The sequence below is a fragment of the Leopardus geoffroyi genome, chromosome C3 (assembly GCF_018350155.1).
Source record: "Leopardus geoffroyi isolate Oge1 chromosome C3, O.geoffroyi_Oge1_pat1.0, whole genome shotgun sequence".
Classification (NCBI taxonomy): Eukaryota; Metazoa; Chordata; class Mammalia; order Carnivora; family Felidae; genus Leopardus; species Leopardus geoffroyi.
In genome coordinates, this window is record NC_059338.1 from 69,010,766 (window position 1) to 69,035,420 (window position 24,655).

The 24,655-nt window shown below is 59.8% G+C and overlaps 1 protein-coding gene and 1 long non-coding RNA gene across 4 annotated transcripts in view; both read left to right on the forward strand.

Annotated features, from left to right (window-relative positions):
- Positions 1-38: 38 nt before the first annotated feature.
- SUSD4 (sushi domain containing 4) overlaps positions 39-24,655 on the forward strand; it is a 90,863-nt gene continuing 66,246 nt past the window's right edge. For 2 of the 3 annotated variants that reach the window (XM_045453320.1, XM_045453322.1), the window contains exons 1-2: positions 39-258; positions 1,435-1,620. In XM_045453320.1, coding sequence (XP_045309276.1) covers positions 1,470-1,620 — 151 coding nt within the window. In that variant the 5' untranslated portion in view covers positions 39-258; positions 1,435-1,469. The remainder of the gene's footprint in view (positions 259-1,434; positions 1,621-24,655) is intronic. The other variant, XM_045453321.1, reaches the window with a different exon arrangement.
- Positions 17,195-18,705, forward strand: LOC123585322. Its single transcript, XR_006706064.1, has 2 exons — positions 17,195-17,939; positions 18,033-18,705. It is a non-coding gene; the product is annotated as an uncharacterized LOC123585322 (long non-coding RNA).

Consider the following 24,655-nt stretch of genomic DNA (forward strand, 5'->3'; position numbering starts at 1 on the left):
CCGCGCGCCCCCGGCCGCGCCGCCGCTCTCGCGAGCTCAGGTGGCGGGCGCGCGGCCGGGCCGGCGTCCCCACCCCCCGCGCCCGAGCGCCCCGGGAGCCGGAGGGGGGGCGCGGGCGGGGGGCGGGCGCCGCCGAGGCTTCCGTCTGGCTCGCGCGGCGGCGGCGGCGGCGGCGGCAGAGGTCGCGCACAGATGCGGGTCGGAGCGGCGCGGGGCGGAGGCGGAGGCGGGAAGGCGGCTGCCCGAGGAGCCCCGCAGGTGAGCGCGGGAGCCCGTGGCCGGGGAGGGGGCGGCGCGCGAGGACCCCCGCGACCCCGGGCCGGACGCCGGAGTGGGGGGTGGGGGTCGCTGCGGGGACCCGCTGCAGCGCCGCGAGATGCCCGACAGAGACACGCATAGGCCCGGGAAAAGTGCTCCTGTAGCCTGGGGACGCGGAGAGGCTGCGGACTTGGCGGCCGCGGTCCCGGCGCGACCCCCGCCTGGCCACCCCTCCCCCGCGGTCCGCACGCGCGGCGCCCCGTGGCGCTGCCTCCCGCTGCGCGCGCCTGGGGACCGGTTGGGGGGAGGGCTCGGTCCCGGCAGAAGGGGGCGGGGTATGGGGGTCCTGGCCGGGGGGGGGGGGGGGGGGGGGGGGAGACGGGGTCTGGGGGTGCCGTGCGGAGTGGTTGGGGGGGCTCGGGTCCCGGAGGAGGGGGGCGGGATAGGGGGTCTTGTTGGGGGGGCTTCTGTCCTGGCAGAAGGGGGCGGGGTAGGGGTGTCCCGGCGGAGGGGAGACGGGGTGGGGGGTCCCGTGGAGAGTCGTGGGGCGGGGGCTCGTCCCGGCGGAGGACTGCGGGGTAGGGGGTCCCGTAGGGGGTCGTGGGGTGGGGGCTCGGGTCCCGGCGGAGGGGGGCGGGGTGGGGGGTCCCGGCGGATGAGGGTGGCGGGGTAGGGGGTCCCGTGGGGGGTCGTGGGGGTGTTCGGGTCCCGGTGGAGGGGGGCAGGGTGGGGGGGTCCAATGGGACGTTGTAGGAGGGGCGCTCGGATCCCCGCCGAGGGGCCGGGGTAGGGGGTCCTGTGGGGGGTCGCGGGGGGGGCGGGGTAGGGGGTCCTGTGGCGGGGGCGTGCGGGGGAGGGGGCTCGGATCCCAGTGAAGGGGGGCGGGGTGGGGAGTCGTGGTGGGGACCTCGGGTCCGGACAGAGGGGGCGGGGTAGGGGGTCCCGGCGGAGGGAAGATGGAGTGGGGGGGGGTCCCGTGGGAGGTAGCGGGGGTGGGGGGGAGGCTCGGGTACAGGGGGAGGGGGTCCCGGCGGAGGGAAGACGGGGTGGGGGGGTCCCGTGGGGGTAGCGGGGTGGGGGGCTCAGGTCCAGGCGGAGGGGGGCGGGGTGGGGGTCCCGGCGGAGGAGGGGGCGGCCCCGCGGCCCGGGCACCGCCGCGTCCGCTCCCGGCTGCAGGCGCCCGCCCGCCGGATGCCCGCGGTGCAGGAACGATGCATCATGGAATGAAGCCGAGCCCCGGAGACGGATGCCTGGAGCGGCAGCAGCCGCCGCCGCCGCAGCCGCCGCCCCCCCGCCGGCTCCTGGCCGCCGTCCTGTGGTTCCAGCTGGCGCTGTGCTTCGGCCCCGCGCAGCTCACGGGCGGTGAGTGACCGCAGGGCCCGGGGGGGGGGGGGGGGGTGTTGGGGCGGGGGCGCCGGGCGGGACTTGCGGGGCGCGCGCCAGGGCCCGCCGCCGGCCTGAGACCACCCTCAGATCGCGACCCCCGGAGCTCCCCAACTCGACCGGAGGCGCCCCGCGATCTGTGTGGGGCTTCCCCCACCGCGGGCCTGGCCCCTGGTTCTGGGGTGGGGGAGGGGACGACGACCATAAACCTGGCCCATTATTACCCCCTCGGCCAGGAGAGAGCGAGAGAGGGGAGTGGGGTGCCTCGTGCTTAGCGCGTGTTTGTGGCCCTTTGCCCCTTGTCTGTGCCCCAGGTTTCAGCCCCTGGGTTTAGGCGAGAGTTGGGGGCACCCCCTTTGTGAGCGTGTGGGGCCTGCGGACGGGCCAGGCCGGCGGAGGGACCGGGTTGTGGGAAAGTTAACTTTCTCTCTCCTGGGCCGGGGGGGGGGGGGGGGGGGTGTTCCGTTTGCATGAAGTAGGGGCGGGGTGGGGTGCAGGGCTTCCCGGAGGTGTGTCGCTGGGGCGCGCTCTGCTCCTCGGGGTCTGTCACGGGGAGTGAGGTCTAGGGCGCCGTGTGCAGCAGAAGCTGGCCGAAGTAAAAATCGTAGTCTCCTATTCAGTGGCGCATCTCCAGCTGTTGGGGTTCATGGGGGAGGGGAGGAGGAGGACAGATGGGGACCCTCGTCTGCATTTGCGACCTCATCGCTATGGGTCATCGCTGCCCGCTCCGCATTTCTGGGAGCGCTTGCGCACCTGTGAGACGGGCAGGCTCGTGTTTCCGGAGCTGAACTGCTGTTCGTATATAAATAAACGATAATTGGTGGAAAAGCAGGTATTGATTGATATACGCAAGCCATTTCCTGTTTTCAAATATTGCTGTTTCAGAGAATGAAGGCGGAGAGGGAAGGCATGGGTAACAAATTAGCAAAAGTGGGGGAGGGGTAACAGGTGGGCTCTATGGCAGAGTCCTCCCTAGCTGGGGCATGTTGCTGAGCTGTCGGAAAGACTTCTGGAGCATCAAGGACTTTCTGGGACGTGCTGGTCTCAGAATTAGTGACGAGATGCTCGCCTTACCCTGGGGACGGGGTTTGGGCTGTTTGATTTTCTAACAAGGGGGGACGTTTTTGGTGCTCTTGTATTTATAGAAAAGTCTCCCAGGCAGGTTTTCTCTTCAGAGAGGATGTGGGCAAAGGGGCCGCTGGCCAGGAGCTGTGCCGCCTGCTGGGGCTGTGGCCATAGCTTCTGGGGGCCAGGAGGGCACGCGTGGGGCTGGGCCTTTTCCTTCCCTGTTGTTTCCCCCCTCCCCCCTCCATTCAAGCTTTGATCTCTCAAACCAGGTCCATGAGTTCTTTCCATCCCCTGGGCCCATTTCTCCCTCGGAGCAAGGGATATCGGGGTTTATCTGCGTAGTGCCCGACCGCTGTCCTTGGAAGCGTGAGCTCGGAGGGCGGCCTGGTTGCAGCGTGGTGGCTGTGCCCCTGATGCTACTGTTCGTGCTCACAGAGATTCTCCTCAAGAATCTCAGCTCAGTGCTCAGCACGGCCCCTCGGGCTCAGGTTAGTCACCGTCCGGTCACACCACACGTCCGTTACCGCGTCTTTGGAGGGAGAAGCCGTCGCGCTCGGCGTCCAGAGCCTTGAGGGAGGACGGGGTGAGCGTCGCCTGTCCCGTCTGAGTTCAGAGCTGGGCCTTTTCAGGCGCTCACGCACCGCGGAAGGGCTAGCCCCCACCTCGGTTTCATCTTGAACTCCCTCGGGCTGCCCGTGTGGCTTCTGGGAGAGGATCGTCTTTTCATAATTCCTCCACGAGTAAACAGTTTGGGTGCAAAGGGTGGTGGGGCTGTCCTACGGAGGACGCCACACAGAGACTTCTTCCTCGGGGCAGAGACCCACGCGCAGGCTCCAGGGTGGTCACAGAAGCAAATCCCTTGATTCCGCACCCGTGCTTCTGAGATTTGACAGGCAGACCCATTCCCTGGGATCTTACCGAAAGGCAGATTCTGGTTGGTCTGGGGGGTCGGTCCGGAAGATTCCACGTTTCCAACACGCTCCCAGCTGATGCCTTGCTAACGGTTGGAGGGCCACACTGATTAGCAGTGCTTTAGACGAAGGCATTCCTTCAACAAGTTGCTTCTGACCCCAGACTCACTCCCAGTCACCAAGTGAAAGGGCCGGGGGTGGGGAGGGGGCGGGAGGAGAGGTCTCCCGACGTTCCTGTGATCCACAGAGCTGAAAACCAGCCCTCACAGAGGGCTTTCTTTTTTGTTTTTGCTTTTGTCCACAAAAAAGGTGTATATTTTAATAGACACTGTTCTGAAATGTGGATTTTCATTTTTGATTGTTTCCAAGGGGAAAAGAAACAGAACAATAGCAAGATTTTGTAGTCTCAGCTAGGAGGAAAAAGCACGCACCCAATGCAAGTATTACAGAAAAAGCCTGAGCTAGAAAGGGGAGGAACTGAGAAGACGACCAGACGAAGGGGGGAAAGAACTTTGTCAGAAGAGAAACGCTTCGTCCTGCAAAGGCAAACTCGCTTCAATTCTTTAAGACCTTGGAGAGCATCCGTGGGCCCGAGTTGGCCCGAAGTGACTTCTCCGTGGCTCTTTCCAGGCTGTTTTTTGGAAATGAGGACAAAGGGCCCTCATTTGGGGCCACTAAGACCAAATCCCCGAGGGGACTAACACCAGGTTTATAGAGAGACACGAGCCCCACTGTCCCCAGAGTCTCCCTCCCAGTGCGCTTGCTGGGGGTTTGCCTGCAGGGTTGGCACCGCACAGGAAGAGGGCTAAGGGTTTGCCCTGTAAGTCAGTCCCTGAGGCCAGATTCGTTAGCACGTCCCCCCTGAATCGCAGGCGGGGCTCTACACTGCACAGCTTCGGCGCCTGGGGCCTTGGAAGCCTCAGTGTCCTGGGTAAACCGAGGACCTGACGTCAGGGCTTGTTGTGCTGGATGGAAGCCACGTAGGCACTGAGTCAGTGCAGGTGGTAATGAGGCGGGGGCTGGGACAGTGCCAGAACCTTCCAGGCCTTTGCTTTATTCGTTCAATAGATACCGTGTGCCCGTCCACACCCTGTGCTAGGCACTGCTGTGTATAATGTTCCTCTGCCTAGAAGGACCCTCTCTTACTCTCTGGTTTTCTGCCCAGTGAACAAATTTCACTTCCAAACTCAAAGCGCTGTCATTCGTTTTTCCCTGGCCACTGGGCGCTCACATGGGCTGCCACTGTGCCACGTATGACCCTCCCTGCTAGCGCTGTCTCATCCACTGGGCCGTCAGCCCCCTGTAGGCAAGAACCTGGACTTCATTCACTTCTGTGTCTCAGGCACTCAGGACAGCATCTGACATACAGGAGAGGCTCTGCCGATGTTGACCGACAGCAGGAAAGGAGTCCCAGATCCCTGCCCCACTGTTTAGAAAATAATTACCGCAGGTGCTCACCACAGTGCAAGGGTCTCAGGGTAGTTGAGGCCACTTCCATTTGGAGGTGGTCTCGGAGGCTGGAGGGGCAATTCTCAAAGGCCCTAGAGCAGAGGTGGCCCTTCAGCTGGTGTCTGTGGGAGGGGTAGTTGGAGCAGCGAGGGAGGGGGAGAGACACCTTGTGCAAAAGTGTGGAGGCGATCAGGGGTTGTCTTACTCAGGGAGAGCAAACAGTCCGGTTAATCTAGAACAGCACATCCGTAGGGAGCCAGAGAGTAGGGATGGTCTAGAACAGAGTATCTGCAGGGAGCCAGAGAGTAAGGAGGGCAGACAGGTTGGAACCCTGTTGTAAGGGTCTTGGGAGGCCTGGTGAGGATTCTGAATGTCTCACCGCAGGCTGTGGGGACCTGCTGAGGGGTTTGGGGCAGGTGCACGATACCATCCAAGCTGTGCTTGGTTTCCTCTCTCTGCTTGCAAATTGCTGACCTGGGACCCCCGACTTGATTGCCCTCTCTGTGCGTCAGAGTTGTGACACCAGTGGGGTTGAATCAAGCTCCTTGGGGTCTCGTTGAGGCCACGTGGCCATGGCATCCAGGCCTATGCCCGCACTGAGACACAAATGCTCTGACTGGCTCACTCCTTTGGAGGTGCCGGGCCCTTGGCATCTTATCGAGAAGGTTTTGTTACCTGGTAGAGTGGGAGCTTTTCATGCAACGCTGTGTCTAAAAGTCACGATTTCAAACTGCATTTACCTCAGTCTCTAAACTGAGGTCCCAGCTCCTCAAAACTACAAAGTGCGTTTCTTCAACAAAAGGCCTTCATACACGTGAGCAGCCTGGAAGCTCTGTCGATGTACCCGCGAGGTGGAATCTGAGGGCTGTCGCAGACACGGGAAGGGTTTCCTGCGGCAGCCAGCAGATCCGTCGTCTCTGAGGCCTGAGTGGCGAGGTGGAGAGAGTCCGTGGTTCCGTAATTCCCGCGGTAATGAAGGGGGAGGTGACGATCTCCCTGCAGTAAATACCGGTTGGACATGTGGAGAGAAGCACCCACAATATCTCTCCTGGCATCCGACGTATATTTCAAAAGCTCCCAGAGGCCAGGAGACTTGCCCTCCGCGGGGAGCCCTGCGGCAGCGCGAGAGCCTGGCATCTTCCCGGGCTGACAGATCACGTTCAGTCTCTGCCGTTGAATAGCTACGTGGCTTCGGGCAGGGGTGCGGCTTCTCCCGGGCTCAGTTCTTTCCATGTCGCTGATGTTCTTTGATTCCGTGATGACAGGCATCTGATGGGTGCCGACCTCTCTGTAAAGCTGATTCTCTGTCTTGCACCCACATGTTGGTCTTTTCCGAGTGTCCGCTCTGTGCCCTGGGCACCCACAGCGAGGGGCGCAGTCTTGCTCCCAGGGAAACACCCGAGTCTGGGCCGGTTTCTTCTCAGAAGCTTAGATGTGAAATGCTTGCGTACAATTATTTTTTTCACATACGCTGTTTTAAAAAGTTTATTTATATTTTGAACAAGAGACAGAGAGAGAGTGTGTGAGCCAGCAGGGGAGGGGCAGAGAGAGCAGGAGAGAGGATCCCAAGCAGGCTCTGTCAGTGCAGAGCCCCACGTGGGGCTTGAACTCACGAACCATGAGCCAAAATCAAGAGCCGGTAGCTCAACCGACTGAGCTCCCCACGCGCCCCTCGTGTACGTTTTTATTCAGTTTAAAACTTAGTCTTGTTCACTGATACGGACAAGAAGGTTGGTTTCCCCAGGCTACTTTTCCTTATCCTTGCCTTCTTGGCAAGTTTGTTTTGTGTCTCACGGTGAAATAACCACACACAGCAGCAGCGTGTCTGAAGAGACCGTTGGGATCCTTGGCTCTGAACTGAGGGAAAGAAGGGGCAGAAAAATATTTTTTGCTAATGTGTTTTCAGTCACATTTCACCAAAACCAAGCACAACTTTTAGGACCAGATACATATTCTCGTGGGTCAGATTTGCCATTTTATCGATGTATTGGTCCATTCTCACAAGAATGAGCTGTGCACCTGTTGCCAACATGGACGAATGGGAAAAGGAGAAACAGAGTTTCCGGCTGGCCACCGTCTGAGTGAGTGACCGACCGGTCTGCAAGTCACTAGTAACAGTGCTACCGATTGTGAACCTTTAGAGACCGTTTACTATGTGTCGGGGCTGCGCTCAGCGATTACACCTGTTAGCTCACGGGATCCCCACCACACCTGTCTGAGGCTGGCGCTGTTCCTGGTTCGTATTTTACAGACGAGGAAACTGAGGCTCAGAAGATTCAGCAACTTGCTCAGGGTCACCCAGCTTGTTAGTGAGGCATGGCGACCCAGATTATCTTTTTTATCACGAGTTTTTTCTGTAGGTGTGGAAATCCCAATCACTACATGCGTTTTTGTTTTTTTTTTTAAATTGTATTTCAAGGCGAGCATCGCTTTTTAAGCCACAGTTACCAAATATTTAGGAACTGATATAAGTGAAGTCTTGTGTTATGACCGTAAAGGGGAAAACACACAAGCAAATCAACAATATGAAACCCCACAACTCAGGAGAAAGTGAAGGCCTGAGTGCCGGCGCCTTGAGCCCTGAAGGGAGGGAGGAAGTGGCCAGGAACCCGTGAGGAACCCACAAGGCCAGGGACCCCTCCACTGTGGTGAGGGGCACAGGGTGGGCACATGGGATCTGGGACACTGTCCCCACCTTCTGCCTGTGGCTTCGGCGTGATGGCCTTCATCTGCGAGGCCCTTTCTCCTGCGATTAATTTTAGTTAATATGTGCTTACGTGCTGTTTGACGGCTGTTTTCACATGGACTTTATCACTGCCTTTGATTTTCTTGGCAACCCAGGAGGATGAGGAGAAGGTTTTGATTTTTTCCTTCCCCCATCCGTTTTTTTTTTTTTTTTTTTTTTTTCAATTTGAAGAAATATTTTCAGTGAGGTGGATCTCCTAGTGTCTCAAAATAGACAAAGCAGGTTGGGAGCCAGCCGGGTGGGTCAAGGCTCCCCTCCACGTCCCGCGGGCCCGACTGGTACACCTGTCTTCGAGTCGTGTGAGGTACAGGACAGCGTAGTTAGTGCATTTCCAAGCGGAAGAAGACAGTTGTATCTGAGGGTCATGAGCGTGAGTAACTGCTCCTTCTGGAAGGTTAACTTTGAGGTAAGAATAGGATTTGGTAGTTGGCAAAATCTGAAATTGCTCAGTCTGCTGTCCAGGAAGGTGCGTTTCACGGACTGAGCTTAAGGTGCTGAGTTTTAGGGAAGGATTTGGTCCGATATTTCTTCTTCTTTGAGGAAGAGACTGCTGTACTACTCTAAGACAGAAGGAATTATCCACTCAAGAGGAAAAACAAACAAATCATGGAGTTGTGCACAAATTAAGAGTGCATTTTTAGATGGCTTCTTAATTGAGAGTATCGTAATTGCTTTATTAATCTTAAACGAGGTAAGCTGGGAACGTCAGAGAAGGAAAACAAAATAATTCTGGAAGTTACTTGGAAATGACAGGGCACCTGAGAGCGTGCTAGTGGATGAGCCACCATGACTCCACTCTAGAGCGAAGGTCCTGAGGGCCCCGGGGGGTGGGGGTGGGGGGGCAGACACAGGTACGTACCTGCAACAGGCAGGCCCAGGCCCTGGGAACGGAATTTTATTCTGAGAAGGGAGGGGAGTTGGGGAGCCTGATAAGCTTGACCAGTGATCATTTGTCATCATCCCAGTAAATTGAACTTTTCAAGAGGGAGGATGAGTAAGGGTTTTTGGAAATGGAGACTCGACCTGGTTATCCGAGGTTTCTGTTCGAAAGTGGTGGCTTATCTCGCGGAGCTAGCAGCTTGGGAACGGAGTGACTGGGAAGGTCATTCGTGGGCTCTGTTCCTTTTCCTCAGAGTAACCGAACACAAACAGATCTTATTTTCTTCGGTCTGGTTGCGTTTGTGAAAGATGTGTGTGATTGAGCGGTGAGCCCGGCAGAAGGACGTTCTCCTGAGAGACGTTCTCCTCGGGTATGTTCATGTAAGGCAGCGTTCTGGATCTGGCCTCCCGCGTTCAGATTCTCAGTACGCGGAGGAACCCTGGGCCCCCTCATCCTGCAAACTCACAAGCAGCTGATTCTGTCCCGGCGAGAAGTAGTCTTGCTTTGCAGAAGTGTGATGGATTTAGGGGGCTCATCCTGAGGGGGGCTCTTGGAACCAGGCCCTTCAGAGTCTCAGTGTCAGAACCCCAGCCAACAGTGCGTTGTAATCGTTTCTTTTGGGGACACGTGCACATTGAGGACGGTGTGACAGAATGCGCTCCGTGGCTGGCTGGGGCCACCTCTGTTTCTGTTTAAGTCACGTTTGCGCTTCCTCTGCTGTGAAACAACCTGGCTGTGAACTGCTGTGTGGACTTTTAAATTTTACTTTAATGTTTATTTATGTATTTTGAGAGAGAGAGAGGGAGAGCGTGGGGGAGGGACAGAGAGAGAGAGAATCCCAAGCAGGCTCCACGGTGTCAGCCCAGAGCGCGATGTGGGGCTCCATCCTGTGACCCTGGGCTCGTGACCCGAGCTGAGATCAAGAGTCGGCCGCTCGTCCGACTGAGCCGCCGGGCGCCCCTGCTGTGTCGACTTCAAAGCCTCGCCAGCTCTTTCTCTTTGGATGGTACCTGGGGGACTCCGTATTTTCCTGCCTCCCTTACACTGACACCAGTGTTTGTAGACAAGAGGTCCTCATCTGCCTGTCGTGACGGCGTGGGGGGTACGACTTGGTGTCTTGAGACAAAGTTCACATGCCGGGGTTCCTTGGCGCGGTCACTGGCTGGCTAAGGGCTGGTAACCTAGTTGCTGCCTTAGCCTCCTTGTGACTACCTGTGAAATGGGAAGAGCACACCGTCTGCCTGCCATGGTTGTCGTGAGGGCCGGATGCACCAACAGAGGGACGATGAGTGTTCGAGGGGTCAGAACCCTCACCGACGGACCAGCAGTGAGTGCTTGTTCCGTTCACCGTGGGTGGTGCAGTTACCGGGAGGCTCCTTTGTCCTGAAAAGCTGTCGCCTAACAAGTACCTGAGTAGGTAACAAGCACACCCGGTGGTGCTGGTCCGTGGCCCCCGTGGTCGGGACATGGTGTGGTGGGTCCACGGGGAAGGCTAACCAGAGACCGTTGTCCAGAGGGCAGCCTTAGCAGAGGGCAGGCAGGCCGGACCCACGGCCGCGCTAACCGCAGGGATCAGGAACTTGAACCACCACTGGAGGCAGTCAGAGCCGACAACCTGTGTCTTCAGGGACGTGATGTGCCTGGATCTTCGTTTTAGGAAGGGAGTTTTTAGCAACATGGAGATGGGGGAGAGGGAGAGCCATCTCTGCTCGTTGTCTTTAGTTATTTTTAAGGTATAAGCCTTTATTTATTTATTCTTTGGGGGGGGTGCATGTGCACAAGCAGGGGAGGGGCAGAGAGAGAATCCCAAGCAGGCTCCACGATGTCGGCACGGAGCCTGACACGGGGCTCGATCCCACGATGCTGGCTGGGATCGTGACCCAACTCAGCCGCCATGCGCCCCAGCTGCTCACCGTTTTTATTGTGTTTCTGCCGGTGGCTCTGCAGAGGGCACAGTCGGGACAGAACGGGGCGCTGCCCTCGGCCCGAACTCCAGGGCCGCCGGTCAAAAGCTCTCCCCCGGCCGAGGCCGATCCCACGAGGGCTTTGAGCAGAGAGGAGCAGGTGCCTGTAGGAGTCGGGAATGGGGCCGACAGCTGGCGGGTGTGGGCAGAGGAGGGCTGCTGGCGGGCGGGGCTCCCGTGACCAGCAGGCTTGTGTGGCCTTCAAGACGTCCACTCGGTCGCGATCTGTACAGCTGAGACCGGGTCTGGTTCTGGGGAGGGGGAGCGGAGCGGAGCCGCACGGAGGGAGGGGCCCTCTGGGGAGGGGCGTGCGGGGGGAGCCATGAGGAGGGCTGGAGGGTGAAGCCTGGGAAACACCCACACTCAGGTGTCAAGAGGAGAAGGCAGTCGTGCCCACGGTATCGGCCACAGTAATAGTAAAACCACGGCGGGACTTGGCCCTGGGCTGGTTGCTCCTCCAGATGTGGGCCCGAGATTTGTTCCCACGCTGTTCTCGAGATGGTGTTCAAGCACCTGGGACTCTGCACGTCCGCACCTGGCCGTGCACCTGTGCACAGGTGTGGGGGCTGGGAGGGCAGAGCCCGAGGCCGGAAGGTCCTCCCTCCCGGGGTCACTGGTCGGGGGGCCATGTGTGCATGGTGATGGGCGGGGCTTCTCTGCGCTCCGGGGGGCTGCATGCCCCCTTTGCCCTTCTGCTGCCACTTAACCTTCGAAGGAGCGACCCCTGTGACGCCCACCCCTGTGGCCAGCGCTGTCCTCTCTGGGCGGGTCACTTGACCTCACCCCGCTTTGTTTTCCTCGTCTGCGATCGGGGCAGAGGGGCGTCCCCTGCACTTGACGGGGTTCACGGGGGCGGGCTGTGTGCGTGGAGGCGGCAGGACCGGAGTCAGGATCGCAGCTTGGAAGGAGACCTCCTTCCACGGCTCCACGGAAACACCTCCCCAACGGGGACGAACGTGAGAGCTCAGGGGGCAGCTGTGAGTGTGCTCAGGGGGAGTCGCGTCTGCAGGCAGAGAAGGTCCTGTGTGGCCAGAGGAAGGCCCGGCGGCCTTTTCTGTGCTCACGGAAGCCTTGGGGAGGAGAAACTGGACATGATTCACCCTCGTGCCCAGGGCCCATGGTGGCTGGGGGTCCTCGTGTCCCTCTCTTTGCCCCCCCCATCCTGCACACTACCTTGGTGCTGGGAGTGCTGGACCCCAGAATCGGGAGCTGCGTTTGGATCCAGGGAATCACCAAACGCTTTGTTGTGTTGAGTGCCAGCTGCGTGTGGTCTTTCCTGAGACCCCTTTGCAGCTGCTTTCGGGCGTCTGTGGGCCGGAGGCCTGGGGTCCTCTGTCTGCCCTCCAGTATCGGTGCCACCTGTGGGCCCAGCCTGTCCTCAGGGCTGTGCAGTGCCAGGGTCTTACCTGGGGAAGGGTCCTTACGTGCAGCCTGCTCAGTGTGCCTTGCATCAGTGGCAGAGGGCCTTGTGTGGCTTTGTAGGGTCGTGGGCACGTGTCCCTAGAGAGCGGCTTTGTGGGAAGTCTGCACGAGGTTTTCATTTCCGTGGAAGTGAGCACACAGACCACTGGGCCTGTGTCCCCTCCGGATGCAGGGAGACCCTGCTCTCTGGGGGCTGGGAGTGGGGGTGAGCCTGCCCTGTGTCCGTGGCCACCACGCTCGCGGGCGGGTCCCCGCCAGCTGGGGTGGCGGCTGAAACTCTTCCCCCCGCCTCGCCTCGCCTCACCTCACCTCACTGTGTGGCTCTGTGTGGAGTGGCTGCCGGGCCTCCCCTCACTTGGCCGCTCTCTCCTACGCACCTCGGCCTCTAGCACTTGGCTCTTCTCTCGTACCTGCTGGGTGGATGTTGCCGCTAACTGGGTCATGTTCTCAGTGACGTAGCAGAAAAGTGGCAGATTGCAGCAAGCCTGAGTCTCCTCGGGCCTTCGGTTTACGCTGAAAGCCTGTCTTTCCCCTGCTCTCCTGGATTCAGGCCCACACGTAAAGTTGCCGCCCCCAGGTGCAGAGCAAGTGGCCGCGTGTTCCTTGATACCCGTCTTTCCGGAAGATGTTGCACCAGGGGTGCCCCCTTGGCCCGGGAAGGCAAGGAGCAAGACCCGGATGAGGCCTGAGGAATCTACTTGTTCACGCCGCCCTGAGCTGCCAGCAACTCCCTCGGGCCTGGACGGCCCTCCGTCCCTTTCCTACCTGGGCACAGTCTTCCTGTCCCTTCAGAGACGGCTCACCCCTCGCCCCACCCCTCCCGTGACCTCTTGGACGGCCCCAGCCCTTCCCCTCCCCACCCCCCCCACCCCCGCCCCTGTCCAAGAAGTCGCCGTGTCCTCAGAGCCCTGGGAGCACCAGAATCCTGGCCTGAGCCGGGCGCCACGGAGGCCGCCTGGTCCGGGACATTACACGGAGCCCCTGGCTCCCCCGCAGGGTCTGCTGGATGGTGTGTGGCCTCGGGGCCCCCTGGGCAAGTCGCCCGGGCCTCACCCGCTCTGCTTGACTGCACCTGCTTTATGTGCTGGGCTCGCTCACGCCCTCCCCGCAGCTGGGGCCGCTGTCTGCAGATGAGGGAGACGAGGTCAAGACTCCTGTGTGGCTTGTGCCGTCGTCACTGAGAACAAAGCGAATCCTGGACCCGCTGCTGTCTTCAGATGTCGGGGGAACTACTTGATGTGTCTGTGCCTCGTCGTCCACGTCTGTGTGATGGGGGTGGGGTGCCATGAGGCTCGAACAGCCGTCACAGGGGCATGTCTGGCGGGGCCATCTCCATCGTTACTTGTCTTCACTGTCAGAAGGCAGGGGCCCCGCCGACTCTTTACCTGACCGCCATCTAGATGCTTCGTAACCGGGTCTCCTGAGCAGTCGGGCCTCCATGGTGGACGGCTGGCTCCTCCTCCAGGCTGGGCTCCAGGCTTGCGCTCCATCCAGATCTCCGGAAGCACAGATGGACGTAGGCAGCCCGGCCTGGCCCCTCGGCTTGGCCGGCAGGCCGGTGGGCTCTGCAGCCGGGGTGTTATTGAATTGAGCATCTTGTTACTTCTGACTCTCTTCCCTTTTGCTTTTGACGCCTGGGTCACTGGCCGGAAGGACATCCTGAACCCTGTCCTGCCCTCGGCGAGCGACGGCCGCGAGGGCCCGAGGTTCCCTCACTCTGGCCTGACGGGTTCAAGCAGGGCTTTGAGCTCCAGCCTCTGTCCTCCCCACCCCCCCCCTCCCGTCACGTTTACTCAGTAGGAACTTATTAAGTGCTTGCTGTGTGCAAGCCCTGCTCCAGGAGCTCAGACCGGAAATGGGAGCGAGGACATAGCACCCACGTGTGGGCTCTGTCACAGGCCACCCCGGGCGGCCACGACAAGTTCTGGGGGCTGTGCGTTGGGCTCCCCGGTGCCTGCTTGCCAGGGCCTCGCAAGGCCTTTCCCTGGTGTGCACGGGCATGGAAGGGGAGGCAGGGAGAGGGGCCCTCGGTGTCTCTTCTCATCGGGACACCAGTCATACGGGCTCAGGGCCCCACCCTTGCGACCTCCCCACTCACACTGGGGCTTCAGCTTCAGCATGTGAATTGAGGGGGACACCGGTCAGTCCTCAGCGGATACCCAAGGAAGACCAATGTGAATTCTGACAAAAAGATACCGTGAGGACACAGAGTTCTTATCCCAGCCGGGGGAGACCAGGCAGGCTTCCAGGAGGAGGTGATACCAGAGCCGAGTTCTGAGGAAGGGTGGCAGCGAGACGGACGCAGCAGCAGCACGAACACTGGCGTGGCCACGTGGCCTTGCCCCTGTGTGCACACGCTTGGGTGTGTACACGTTTGTGCCCGTGTGTGTATGCGCTTGAGTGTGTGTGTGTGTGTGTGTGTGTGTGTGTGTGTGTGTGTGAGAGAGAGAGAGAGAGAGAGATGGGGGTCAGCAAACCATTGCTTTCCTACTCGTGTGTTTTCTCCAGTCGGTGAGTCAGTCACCAGGCGTTGGCTGAGGTCAAGCTACACAGACTAACGTGCAGACACCGGGGCCCCGGGATCATCTGAAAGTTCAAATGTGCGGAGTTCCCCGAATCATAGGCCACGGTGTTTGCTCTAACCTAATCAGCCGGCTGCTAGACACTCCTGTGACTCGATTACAGCCGCTGGCCACTCCAAAATCAATCGCTTGTGGCTCCCAGGCCACCCCGTGGGCCGCGTCTGGGTTAGGTCAGGTAAATATTGAATTACTGCCTGGAGCCGGCCTGCGGAGACGTGGCGGCTGATGTCTACAGTAACGGGAGGGTAGCTCTGATCACAGGTTTAGTCATTTGCATTTATCTTTTCTGGGTTTCTTCTCCCCCAAACATTTGCTCTGTTCCTTTTTCCTGTCCTTCCGATGTTCTAAGTGTCCAACTCATCTGCGTGCCTGGTGTGGCTGTGGGGCCCCGGGTCCTCGGTGGCCTCATCCAGGCGGGCGGTGGCCGGGCTCCCCACGGTCACCCTGTCTGCTCACTGCCTCCTGGGAGCCCTCAGCCTCCAGCCCGAGGACCAGCTTCCCACGGTCTGTGAGTGCCCCACCTGCCCCCGCGTGTGCGTGAAGACTCGTGTGTGCACCGCTCACACGAATGACGGGCGGGACCCAGGAGCTCTGCCGTTGTGGAAAAAATATCCATCTTTATTTTTTCCCATGAAAATGCAGACAGAATGAGAAATAGTCCAATAAACCTGCAAAAGCGATGCCTCTGTCTTAGTTGTCTCTGTAATTCAGCCCGTCGTTACGACAAACCGAGGCATTACAGGCTTCGTAATTGTGATTATGGTACCGTTTCCTGTGTTACAAACCGATGGTTTCGTTGCATATGAGAAACAGTGTTTTCCGTGATGAATACTGGAAACATGATCAATGTCCCTGTCGTGCAGATCTGTGGTCGGCCCGCGTCCGTGCTGGAGGGACCTTGGAGGTGGCAGGCATTACTCGTGCAGAAACGGGCCCTGGGCTCTCACAGCTGGTGAGCGGCAGAGCCGGCCAGGGACCCCAGTTTCCTCTCTCTGATGTCACTCACACCCCTGCAGACAGTTGGGGTTGTAACAGCAGTGCCCGCCTTTCAGGCATCTTTTGGGTTAAATGAGATAATAGGAGGAAACACACACACAGCAAGGTCTGGCCCAGATCATGGCTCGGTGAACACAAGGGTTCCTTGCCTCCATTAGTCCTTGTGAGCCTCCTCCACAAACCCGCTTCAGGCCTTCTTAAACAGGTGCTTCCCGCCCTGCCCCCTGTGTCCTGGGTGATAAATGTCACATGCTCACGAGCTATCACATCCTTCTCTGTATTTCCCTGAAACATTTACAGCCACGGGGGACGGTCTGCAGACTTCGCTATGCAGCTGCTAGACTTTGCCTCCTGGGAGATGTCTGTCTGTGTCTCTGTCTCCTCATGTGATGCATCCCCTCTCCTGGGACCTGGGGGCCCAGCCCCCTGCGGCTTGGACAGGCGGCACCGGCGGTCAGCTGCCCAGTGCGTGCACCGCCCGAGGTTGGTGTGACGGGTCCCTCTCTGAGGAATACGGCTGGCTGGGCTGTTGTCTTTCCCGAGCACACGGGGGGGATGTGTCCCTTGGGAACAGAGGCCCCATGTGCTGCGGAAGCCCTGGCTCCTGTGAACGCCGTGCCGTGTGCGCTGGTTCCTGAGCCGGGAGCAGGCGTCGCCCAGGACTTGTCACGCCGAGAACTTCACGCTCATGAGCACAAACCGTGGGGCTTCACGGAGCCTCACCGTGCTGAGATCAGCAAAGCCGATGCAGAAGCAGTGCCATGGGGTCTGGGCGCAGAGACACGGGTTCAGACTTGTTTGAAGAGGGAGGCGTCTGTATCGGGTGACGTGTAGGGACGCGGGCAGGGCCGCCCATGGGCCGGTGTGTGGCTCGCTTGCTGCCCGGTGAGGACTCACTCTGGTCTGAACTGAGACTGTGTTGTGGGGACACTCGGTCAGTGAGGCCGGACGTGTGGTCATGATAACATGACTATGACGGCCCTAACAATGGCCGGTGTTCATCACCCACATGCTTCGTGCCTCTCACGTTTCGAGTGTTTTCTTTCCATGTATGAACTCGTTCAGCCGTATGGCTTAGGTCCTGTGTTCATGCCTGTTTTCAGACAAGCAAACCAGCAGTACCGGGGCTGGGGTCCCATGCAAGCCCCCGGCCCCACCGCCTGCAGGCTGGGGGCACTCGGCCCTGGCCCCTCAGATGTCAGACTGGGATGGATCTCCCAGCGCCCTGCCCGCTTTCCCCTCGAACAAAACCTCTTCCAACAGGAAGCATAATTTCCTAATCTCTTGCAAACTGTTTCCTTCCCAGGAACTCGTCAGGAGGTCATTGGGGAGGCCCTGGGGGCCAAGAAAGGAGCAGTGTGTCTGGGCCCCGCTTTAGGGGTTCGCGCGTGGCCCAGCTTGGCCCTGGGCCTGAGGCCGGGAAGCGCCGCTCCAGGGACGGGTCCAGCCGCGGCGAGACCGGGCAGGTGCTCCATGTGGGGGCAGTAAGGTCCAGGAGAGGGGGCGGGAATGGGGGGTAAGGAAGGCTGGGGACATGTAGGGAAGGGTGAGGTCAAGAGAACGGAGGGGAAGGAGAGGAACAGCAGTGGAGTTTCTGGTCCAGGCGCCGGGGAGGAGTGTGGAGTCCGTGAGCGTCATGGAGATGTCAGGGGGAAGAGCTCATTGTGGGAAGATGACTTTGGTCTGAAAACACTTAGAGTTTGATGTGCAGGTGGAGTTGCCCCACAGGCATCAGGATGGCGGGTGCAGTCGGGGTTCTGGAAGCAGATTTAGAGTCCTCCTCTGGGAAGCAGTCATTGAGATCAGCGTTCGTGGTCCAGAGAGGAGCCTGCAGGCTGGAGGTCCGCCAGGGGCTCCCCAGACAGAGGCTAGGGTGCAGGGAGAGCCGGGGGCCTGCATTTGAATCCCAGCTGCACAGCCCATGACCTTGGGCACGTCCTTGAGCGTCTCTGTGCCTCAGTCTGGTCACAGTGCCCGGGGGCATTTGGAGAAGCCGGTGAGGCGCCAGGGAGGTGCAGGGGTGCTGGGGGAGGGCTGGTGGAACTCCCCAGGGGTGGAAGGGTGCGGGCGAGGGCACAGAGCCTGTGTTAGCTCGTGGTCACGGGGGGGTTCCAGCGCCCCTCTGGTGGTTGGCGTTCCTGGTGAGACCTCAGCACGCAGCTCTTTCTCTGACGGCGGCCGAGGGGGCTGCGAGTGTGTGGGGGGAACAGCGGGTTCCCGGTGCAGCCTCGTCCTTTCTCCTTGAGTAGGAGGCAGCGGCCGCAGGGGGAGCACGAGAAGGTGAGTCCGGGAGGAGTTTATAAAAGGGGGGGGGGCGGTCCAGGGGGGACTTTGTGGGAGTTTCTGTGGAACCCGCTTTGCTTCTGACTCCAGATGCCCAGCCTTGAACACAGCGAATGGCACTAAACGTTGGAAACTCAGGAAAACCGGCCAGACGGACACAAGGAAGCCATCCTCCCACGTCTGAGGGCGCGTGCGACTCCTCCTGGACCACCAGCAGCATCTGTCAGGTCACAGGACTGCTGAGGTCTGCACAGCGGGGGGTCTGGCTGCTTAGTGGAAATCTGAGGTTTTCTTCAAGTGCAGTGTGCCCTTATTTAGTTTTTTTTCTGAAGATGGGTCATCTGGGGCCTGGAGGCGGCTGGATGGAGAGGGTTCTGCACAGAGCCCGGGGGCTGGGCTTTTTCTTTCTGCCGAGGGATCAAAGCTGGCAGGTGGACAAGGAGCGTCCGGGAGACAATGTGCAGGGATCACCGGGGACCCCTTGGGTTAGAGATTTTAATCTTTCCCCCATAGCGAAGGGGTTGTGTGTGTGTGTATTTGTTGTTGAGACTTTAAAGGTAATTTAGAGAACAAAACTAAGGAAGTAAATGTCACATGAACTCTGCTGAAAGTGAGATGCGGGCATCTTTTCTACATGTGCACGTTTCCCCCCCAAACGGGACTGTATACATGATTTTGTGACCTGCATTTGTTGCTTAACGGTAAATCATGGTGTCTTTTGTCGTCTCTTAAAAATTAATCTCTTATAAATAATTTTAACTCACTTTGTAGTGTTCTACATTATGCATATTGTAGAATTTATTTAACTGATGTGCTGCATATCTGGTGCTTGAAAAACAGGGGCGGTTTTTCGGGGGGGGGGGGGAGGGGGCAAATGGCCTGATGATCCTGAACACGAAGCTGTAATTACTCGCTGTAAAAAGTGCCCGAGGGGATCCGGTTGGTGTTGAATGTGCTCATTGGCAGGGAACTCGGGAGCTCGGGTTGGAGCGTGTCAGGCACGCGTTCCTGGGGAGCTTGGCGCTGAGCAGAGGGGAGGGTTCATCTGTGTGCAGGTACCGCGGGTTTCCTGGAGGAGGAGCAGCCTGCGCGGGAGTACTGTCGCCAGGGGGCGGGGTTTGCAACAACCTGGAAGCGAGGACACCCCGGTATTTTTATGCGCCATTTGCATTGAACCGCTCGAATTGTTGGTTCATGTTGTTCTTCAGTTTTTCTGTTGGTGATTTTTATATTTTTCTCATTCATTTGTGAAAACTTCATATATCTGCCTGTCCATGTATATTACAAGCACTGTTTTTGCAGTTACAGTTAACTGCACTTAAGAAAAACCTAATCAACTTTTCTCCATGTTCCTGCCATTTGGTTTCATACTTCAACCTGAGACCCGCGTCCGTGGCTCCGGGACCAGGAGCAGCTGTGTGCTGGGTGATCTGTGGAGGGCGGCTTGTGGGGAGTCCCCACCCCCGTGCAGGGTGGCCCTGGAGTGTGGGATCCGCGGGGTCAGCTGCCCGGTCTCCCTGCATCCGGGGCGTTGTGTTCCTCGCCCGTGGAGGCCGACGCTCCTGGTGCTGAATCCAGATCCCGCCTGCTCACTGTGGCCGCGCCTGTGGCCTGCCGGGCACCCGATGGGCATCTAGCTCTGCGTTCAGGGTTCCGTGAGGTAGTGGGGGGCAGACGACCCCCGAGTCAGGGTGCCAGCAGGCGCGTGCTGCCCTGGTTCTCGTAGGCCCGGAGGGTCTCCTGCATTTACGAGGACGGCGGCGCCCCACCCCCCCACCCCAGCAGGAGATGGCAGCCCGCGGCCTCACGAGGAGGACTTGGCAGGTCAAACGTGTATGTCAGGAGCCAAAGTCGCGGTCATTCCTCCCTTAGAGCAGGCGGCTGGTTCGTGCCAAGTCAGGAGAGGGGTCCGGAGCTCGCCTGGTCCTCCCAGGGCTCCGCAGCACGGTCTCCTGTCCCGAAGGGGGCAGGTTCCTGCGGGAGCTGGGCAGCGTTGAACCCGTCCGGCCGCAGGCCTGCCCGCTCGGGCTCTCCCTCCTTGAGCTCCAGCAGCTCCTGGACAGACAGACGGACGGGCCCACGGCTCACCCCTGTGGGGCTCGCCTCCTAGGAGGGCTCCTCGGAGGGCAAAGCAGGGCGGACCTTACGGCCTTGGTATGAAGGAGCGTCCCAGCCCCTTCCCGCTAACTTCTGAAGGCCTACTCTGCGCCCGGGGGCTTTCCCACCTCTGCTCCTACGCAGGATTGATGCGGTTCTCAATCCGGGCGGCAGCCGGCACCCCACCCGGTTCCGCACCCCGTGGGGGGCCTCGCCTGTATGCTGAGGCTCAGAAGGACCCGGAAGCTTCTGGAGCCTAAACTCCTGCTGGTTACCTGGAGCCGGGCTGCCGCGGGCTGCCGCGGGAAGGGTGGTGGTGGGCGGGGCCGGGCTGCAGCGGGAAGGGCGGGGCCGACGGCTCCCAGGCTCTCAGACAGCGGGCTCGTCCTTGGGACTGGCCTCAAGCAGACGCCGTGCCACTGCCAGACACTGTCCCAAAGACCGGGCCGCGGATCATCCCCAGGGAGCGTGACTCCCGCAGGAGGGTTGGGGGCTGTGGACGGCAGTGTGGGGGACATGCCCCGCGTGAGGGAGGCCGTGGCGGAAGGACCTCAGCTGGTGGGTTCCACGCTGTGCTTCCCGTGGCCCCGTGGCCCTTTTGCTCAAGGGCCCGCCCAGCCCCTGGCGTCCCGGCACGGCGCCCTGACGCGGCCTTTTCTGGTATCGCTGCTGTGATGACTTCTTGTCCTTCCCTTTTTTCCGGGCTCCTGTCTGCAGGACGCTGGCCCTCCCAGACTCCCCCGGAATGTTCCTGCTCCTCCTTCCGTCTGTCTCCTTTCCTGAGAGATTTCCACAACTTTTTCCCATATTTCTTTGTCAAGGTGTTTCAGCTGCCATATTTTAATTACTAGGAACCCTTCCTTTTTATCTAACGGCACTCTGGTCTCGTTTCTTGTCTTGTATCTTTGAGGATGATGCTGTCGTAGTTTTTTCTCTGTGGTGTGACCTAGTGTTTCTCGAAGTGGCGGCTTATGACCGTCCGTGATGACGACAGGGGCCGTGTGTGCACAGGTGCCACGGGTCCCTTCTGGACCTGCTGGGCTGGAATTCAGCCACCTCCTGGAGGCAGGGGGTCCCCGGCTACACACATGGGGCAGGTCTGCTGCTTCCTCTCCGGGCGGAGCCTCCGAGTTCTCTCCGGGTGGGGATGAAGCCAGCGGCCTGGAGCCGCTGTTCTTGTACAGGCGGGAGAGCAGCGGGCGGCGGTGCTGGTCCAGATTTACGCTTTCCCTCAAGCTCCTGCTTTGGGTAACGGTGCCTTTTCCCTGCTCTCTGCTGGTGCCCCCAAATCTCTGAAGTGGGGCGTCCCGAGAACGAGCCTCCGCACCTGCCCTGGAGGAGGGCACCTGGGTTGAACTGTTTCCGCACGCATTGCCTCCCCGCGCCCGCCCCACCGTCTGCAGGACCTTTGGGGGCTCCTTGGCCCCGGGGCGCCCTCACGTTACTCTTCACGACTCTGCCGACTCCTCAGTCCACCTTCCGTTTTTTAAAAAAGAGACACTTTCTGCATTTTCACTTCCCCTGTTTTCTGTGTTGTTGGGGGTTTATGCCCTCTCTGAATCCTTTGTTGTCGTTTAGTGGAGTCTTGGGAAAGAGAAAAATTATGCACGTGTTAAGTCTGACACGTTCACGAAGCCCTAATTTCACCTTAACTTATTTCAGAATAATTTTTTTGCACGGGTAACTGTATGAGATGCTGTTCTGAGTGGCTCGTGGTTGTCATCCCGCTGAGGCCTCACCCCTGCCCTGGAGGGAGGTACCGATACCCCGCGTGCGGTGGTGGAGATGCAGGCAGAGCCAGGCTGGGTAGCTGCCCGGGTGGCGAGCGGCGGGTCTGGGGGGAGTGAGTGGGGCGCGTTGTGTCGGAGAGTCTCCACGGAGAACCTCATCTCCACCCGTGCCCAGTGACAGCACAAGGGCCCTGGAGGTCAGCGAGGGCTTCCGGCAGCCAGCATGGATGACTGCGGTTGCCAGGCCCTGTGTGCATTTGTGCTGGGTCCCAGCCCCTGGGGACACAGGTCCAGCTGTGTGTCTGCAGCAACGGCAGACCTTGGCGGGCACACAGGTTGGCTTGGAAAGCCGAGACTAAAGAAAAAGGGGAAAACTTGCATTTGGGGCCCCGGGTGACGGGTACGTGGGAAGGAGCAGATCTCCCCTGTGGCTCTGGGAAGCCCCTAGGAGTCAGAGCTGGATGGGAGTCGTTACTGTTACCCTTTGGGTGGTGGGCAGTGGTCACCCCTGTGAGGGGCCATGGTTTGGGGTGCCGTGGGAGGGGAGCGGGCAACCGGTGAAGTCCTAGCAGGTGGCCTGTGGGCCGGGCCGTCGGAGGCTCCGTGGAATTGCCGTGAGAACGCCCTCCCCTCAGCGGGTGAGCCACGGGTAGAGACCTGTGGTGCCTCTCGTGGTGACCGTGCCGTGGGACGCACCGGCGTGCGGGCACAGACGTGTTTATTGGGACGAGACCCAGCACCCCCTGTGGGCGGGGCCCCTGGCTCCTTCCCGTCTGCACTGCTACATCTTTTACTGCTGACGGGCAAGTACATTCGTGACGGGGAGCCGTGGCTGCTGCGTGGCTGTCGCCTGTGAGACCCGCCTGCCCCGCCCGATTGTGCGTGCAGTCTGCCCACCTGGGCCGGTGCCCCGCGTGCGGCTCTGTGGCTCCTGGTGCCGGCTGCGCGGTGGCTGGGTGGCTGTGCAGGCGGGGGACGTGCGCTTCTGTTGGTGCTGCTTCTGGAGAGCAGAAGCAGTAACCGCGACAAATGCTGGCAGACACGCCCCTTGCTGTCGGCTGACCTGTTTTGTTTTTCGTAGCGGGGACTTTATTTTCTCCTTTGTTGCTCTCTGAATCTCCCCGTTTAAACGTAAAGCCTGCTGAAGACCGCCAATGAGAGTCTCAGGGAGGGATCAAGATGCTTCGGGGGCTCTTGGGACGCATAGGAGCAGATGGGAGAGGGCAGGCCTGTGAGAGCAGCCGTCTGCTCTCGTGCTTCTGTCAGAAATGTAGCCCCTCCCGTCTGGGGACTTTCACGCCTTCCCTGAGCTGCCGGTGCACCTGCCGTCCAGTGGTTGCGGCGGCCAAACCGCATAACCTCCCGACTGAGAACGTGCTTGGCATCCAGAGGGCATGATTATGAGGGTGGGTGTGGACTGCTTGTCCAAGAAATTCAGAAAGACATGGTGGCCTCCACGGAGGAGGAGTCCCTCTTCTGTGCCTTCCCTCCGCCCATCCCTCCACGCACCTACTGACCATCTGTCTGTCCGTCCACCCGTCTGTGCCCACTTGTCGATCCATCTATCCATCCGTTCGTCCATGCCTGTCTGTCCATCCATCCATCCACCGATTGTCCATCCACCTGTCCATCAACTGTCCACCTGTCTATGCCCATCTGTCTGTCCTTCCATCCATCCATCCATCTTTCCATCTGTCCACTGACCATCCATCTGTCCATCGTCCATCTACCACATCTGTCGGCCCATCACTGAGTCAGCTTCTGCTGGCCCCTCCGGCATGAAAGGCCTGACGGGAGAACTTGGGTCTGGGCGGGGGCACAGCACACAAGGCCGCAGAGCGGAGAATGTGGGAGGGGGAGAGGTCGGGTGTTACTGCTCTGGGAAAAGGTGTTTCCAGGTTTGGGGAATGAGACTACATAAACCATGAAGTTGGAGCAGACAACCCATAGTTATTCCTGTGCGTTTCTTGATCGAGACTGGGAGAGCTGGGGGTGAGGCTCCCTGATCAGGAGCAGAAAGCCGGACCTACCCCCCTACCCCATAGCCACGGACGAAGCTTCTGTCAGAAGCAATACCTGCCCCAGAGGGCACAGTGGGCTGAGTGCACAGAGCAGGCGTACATGGAGGGAGGCCCTGGGTGCCAGGCTAGGAGCTGGTGGTCAGAGCTGAGCTCAGCCCCTGGTTTCTGCTTTCTGGGCACAGCCCAGTGATGTGGGGATTTGGAACCCGGGGGCACGAAGCATCGTTCTCAGTATCACCAAACTTCAGGCCAACATAGGAGTCCGTGGAGGGGTGGGAGGGGCAGGACTTGCCGAATCTGTCCGAATGGCAGGATCCCCGGTGGACCAGCGAGGGAGGCAGGGCAGGCCCCTGAGGCGCGGCTGCTGGCCTGTCGGGCTCACCTAGGATGGGGCTGGCGGATGCAGAGGCGGCATCGTCGGGCCCCTGTCCCTGACGGGTGCGCTGACCGTCTGGGCGATGTGGGCAGTAGGTGCCAACAGCAGGCACAGAGGTATGAGCTGGGCAGAGAGGAGGTCCTGATAGATTCCACCAGAGGGACCTGGAACTTTCTAAGAGCAAGCGGGTGGATTCTCTCGGAGGCATCTGGACTGAGGACTGAGTGGCTAGTGGGCCGGAGGGGCTGGTGGTGACCTTGGTCCTGGCTCTGCCCCAAGACCACAAGCAGATCACTGAGCATCTCAGGGCCCAGTGGCCTCACCCCCGAAGTGGAGGGTGTCCGGGCCCCTACGAAGGACCGCGTGCGACGCGGTGCCTGAGAAGCCTTCGTGAAGTCCGAACGGTCCAGCGGCCGTGGGTGTTTGGTAAGAGTCGTACTTGGACATCCTCACGTCCAGTAGCAGGTGAGAATGACAGATTTCGTCAAA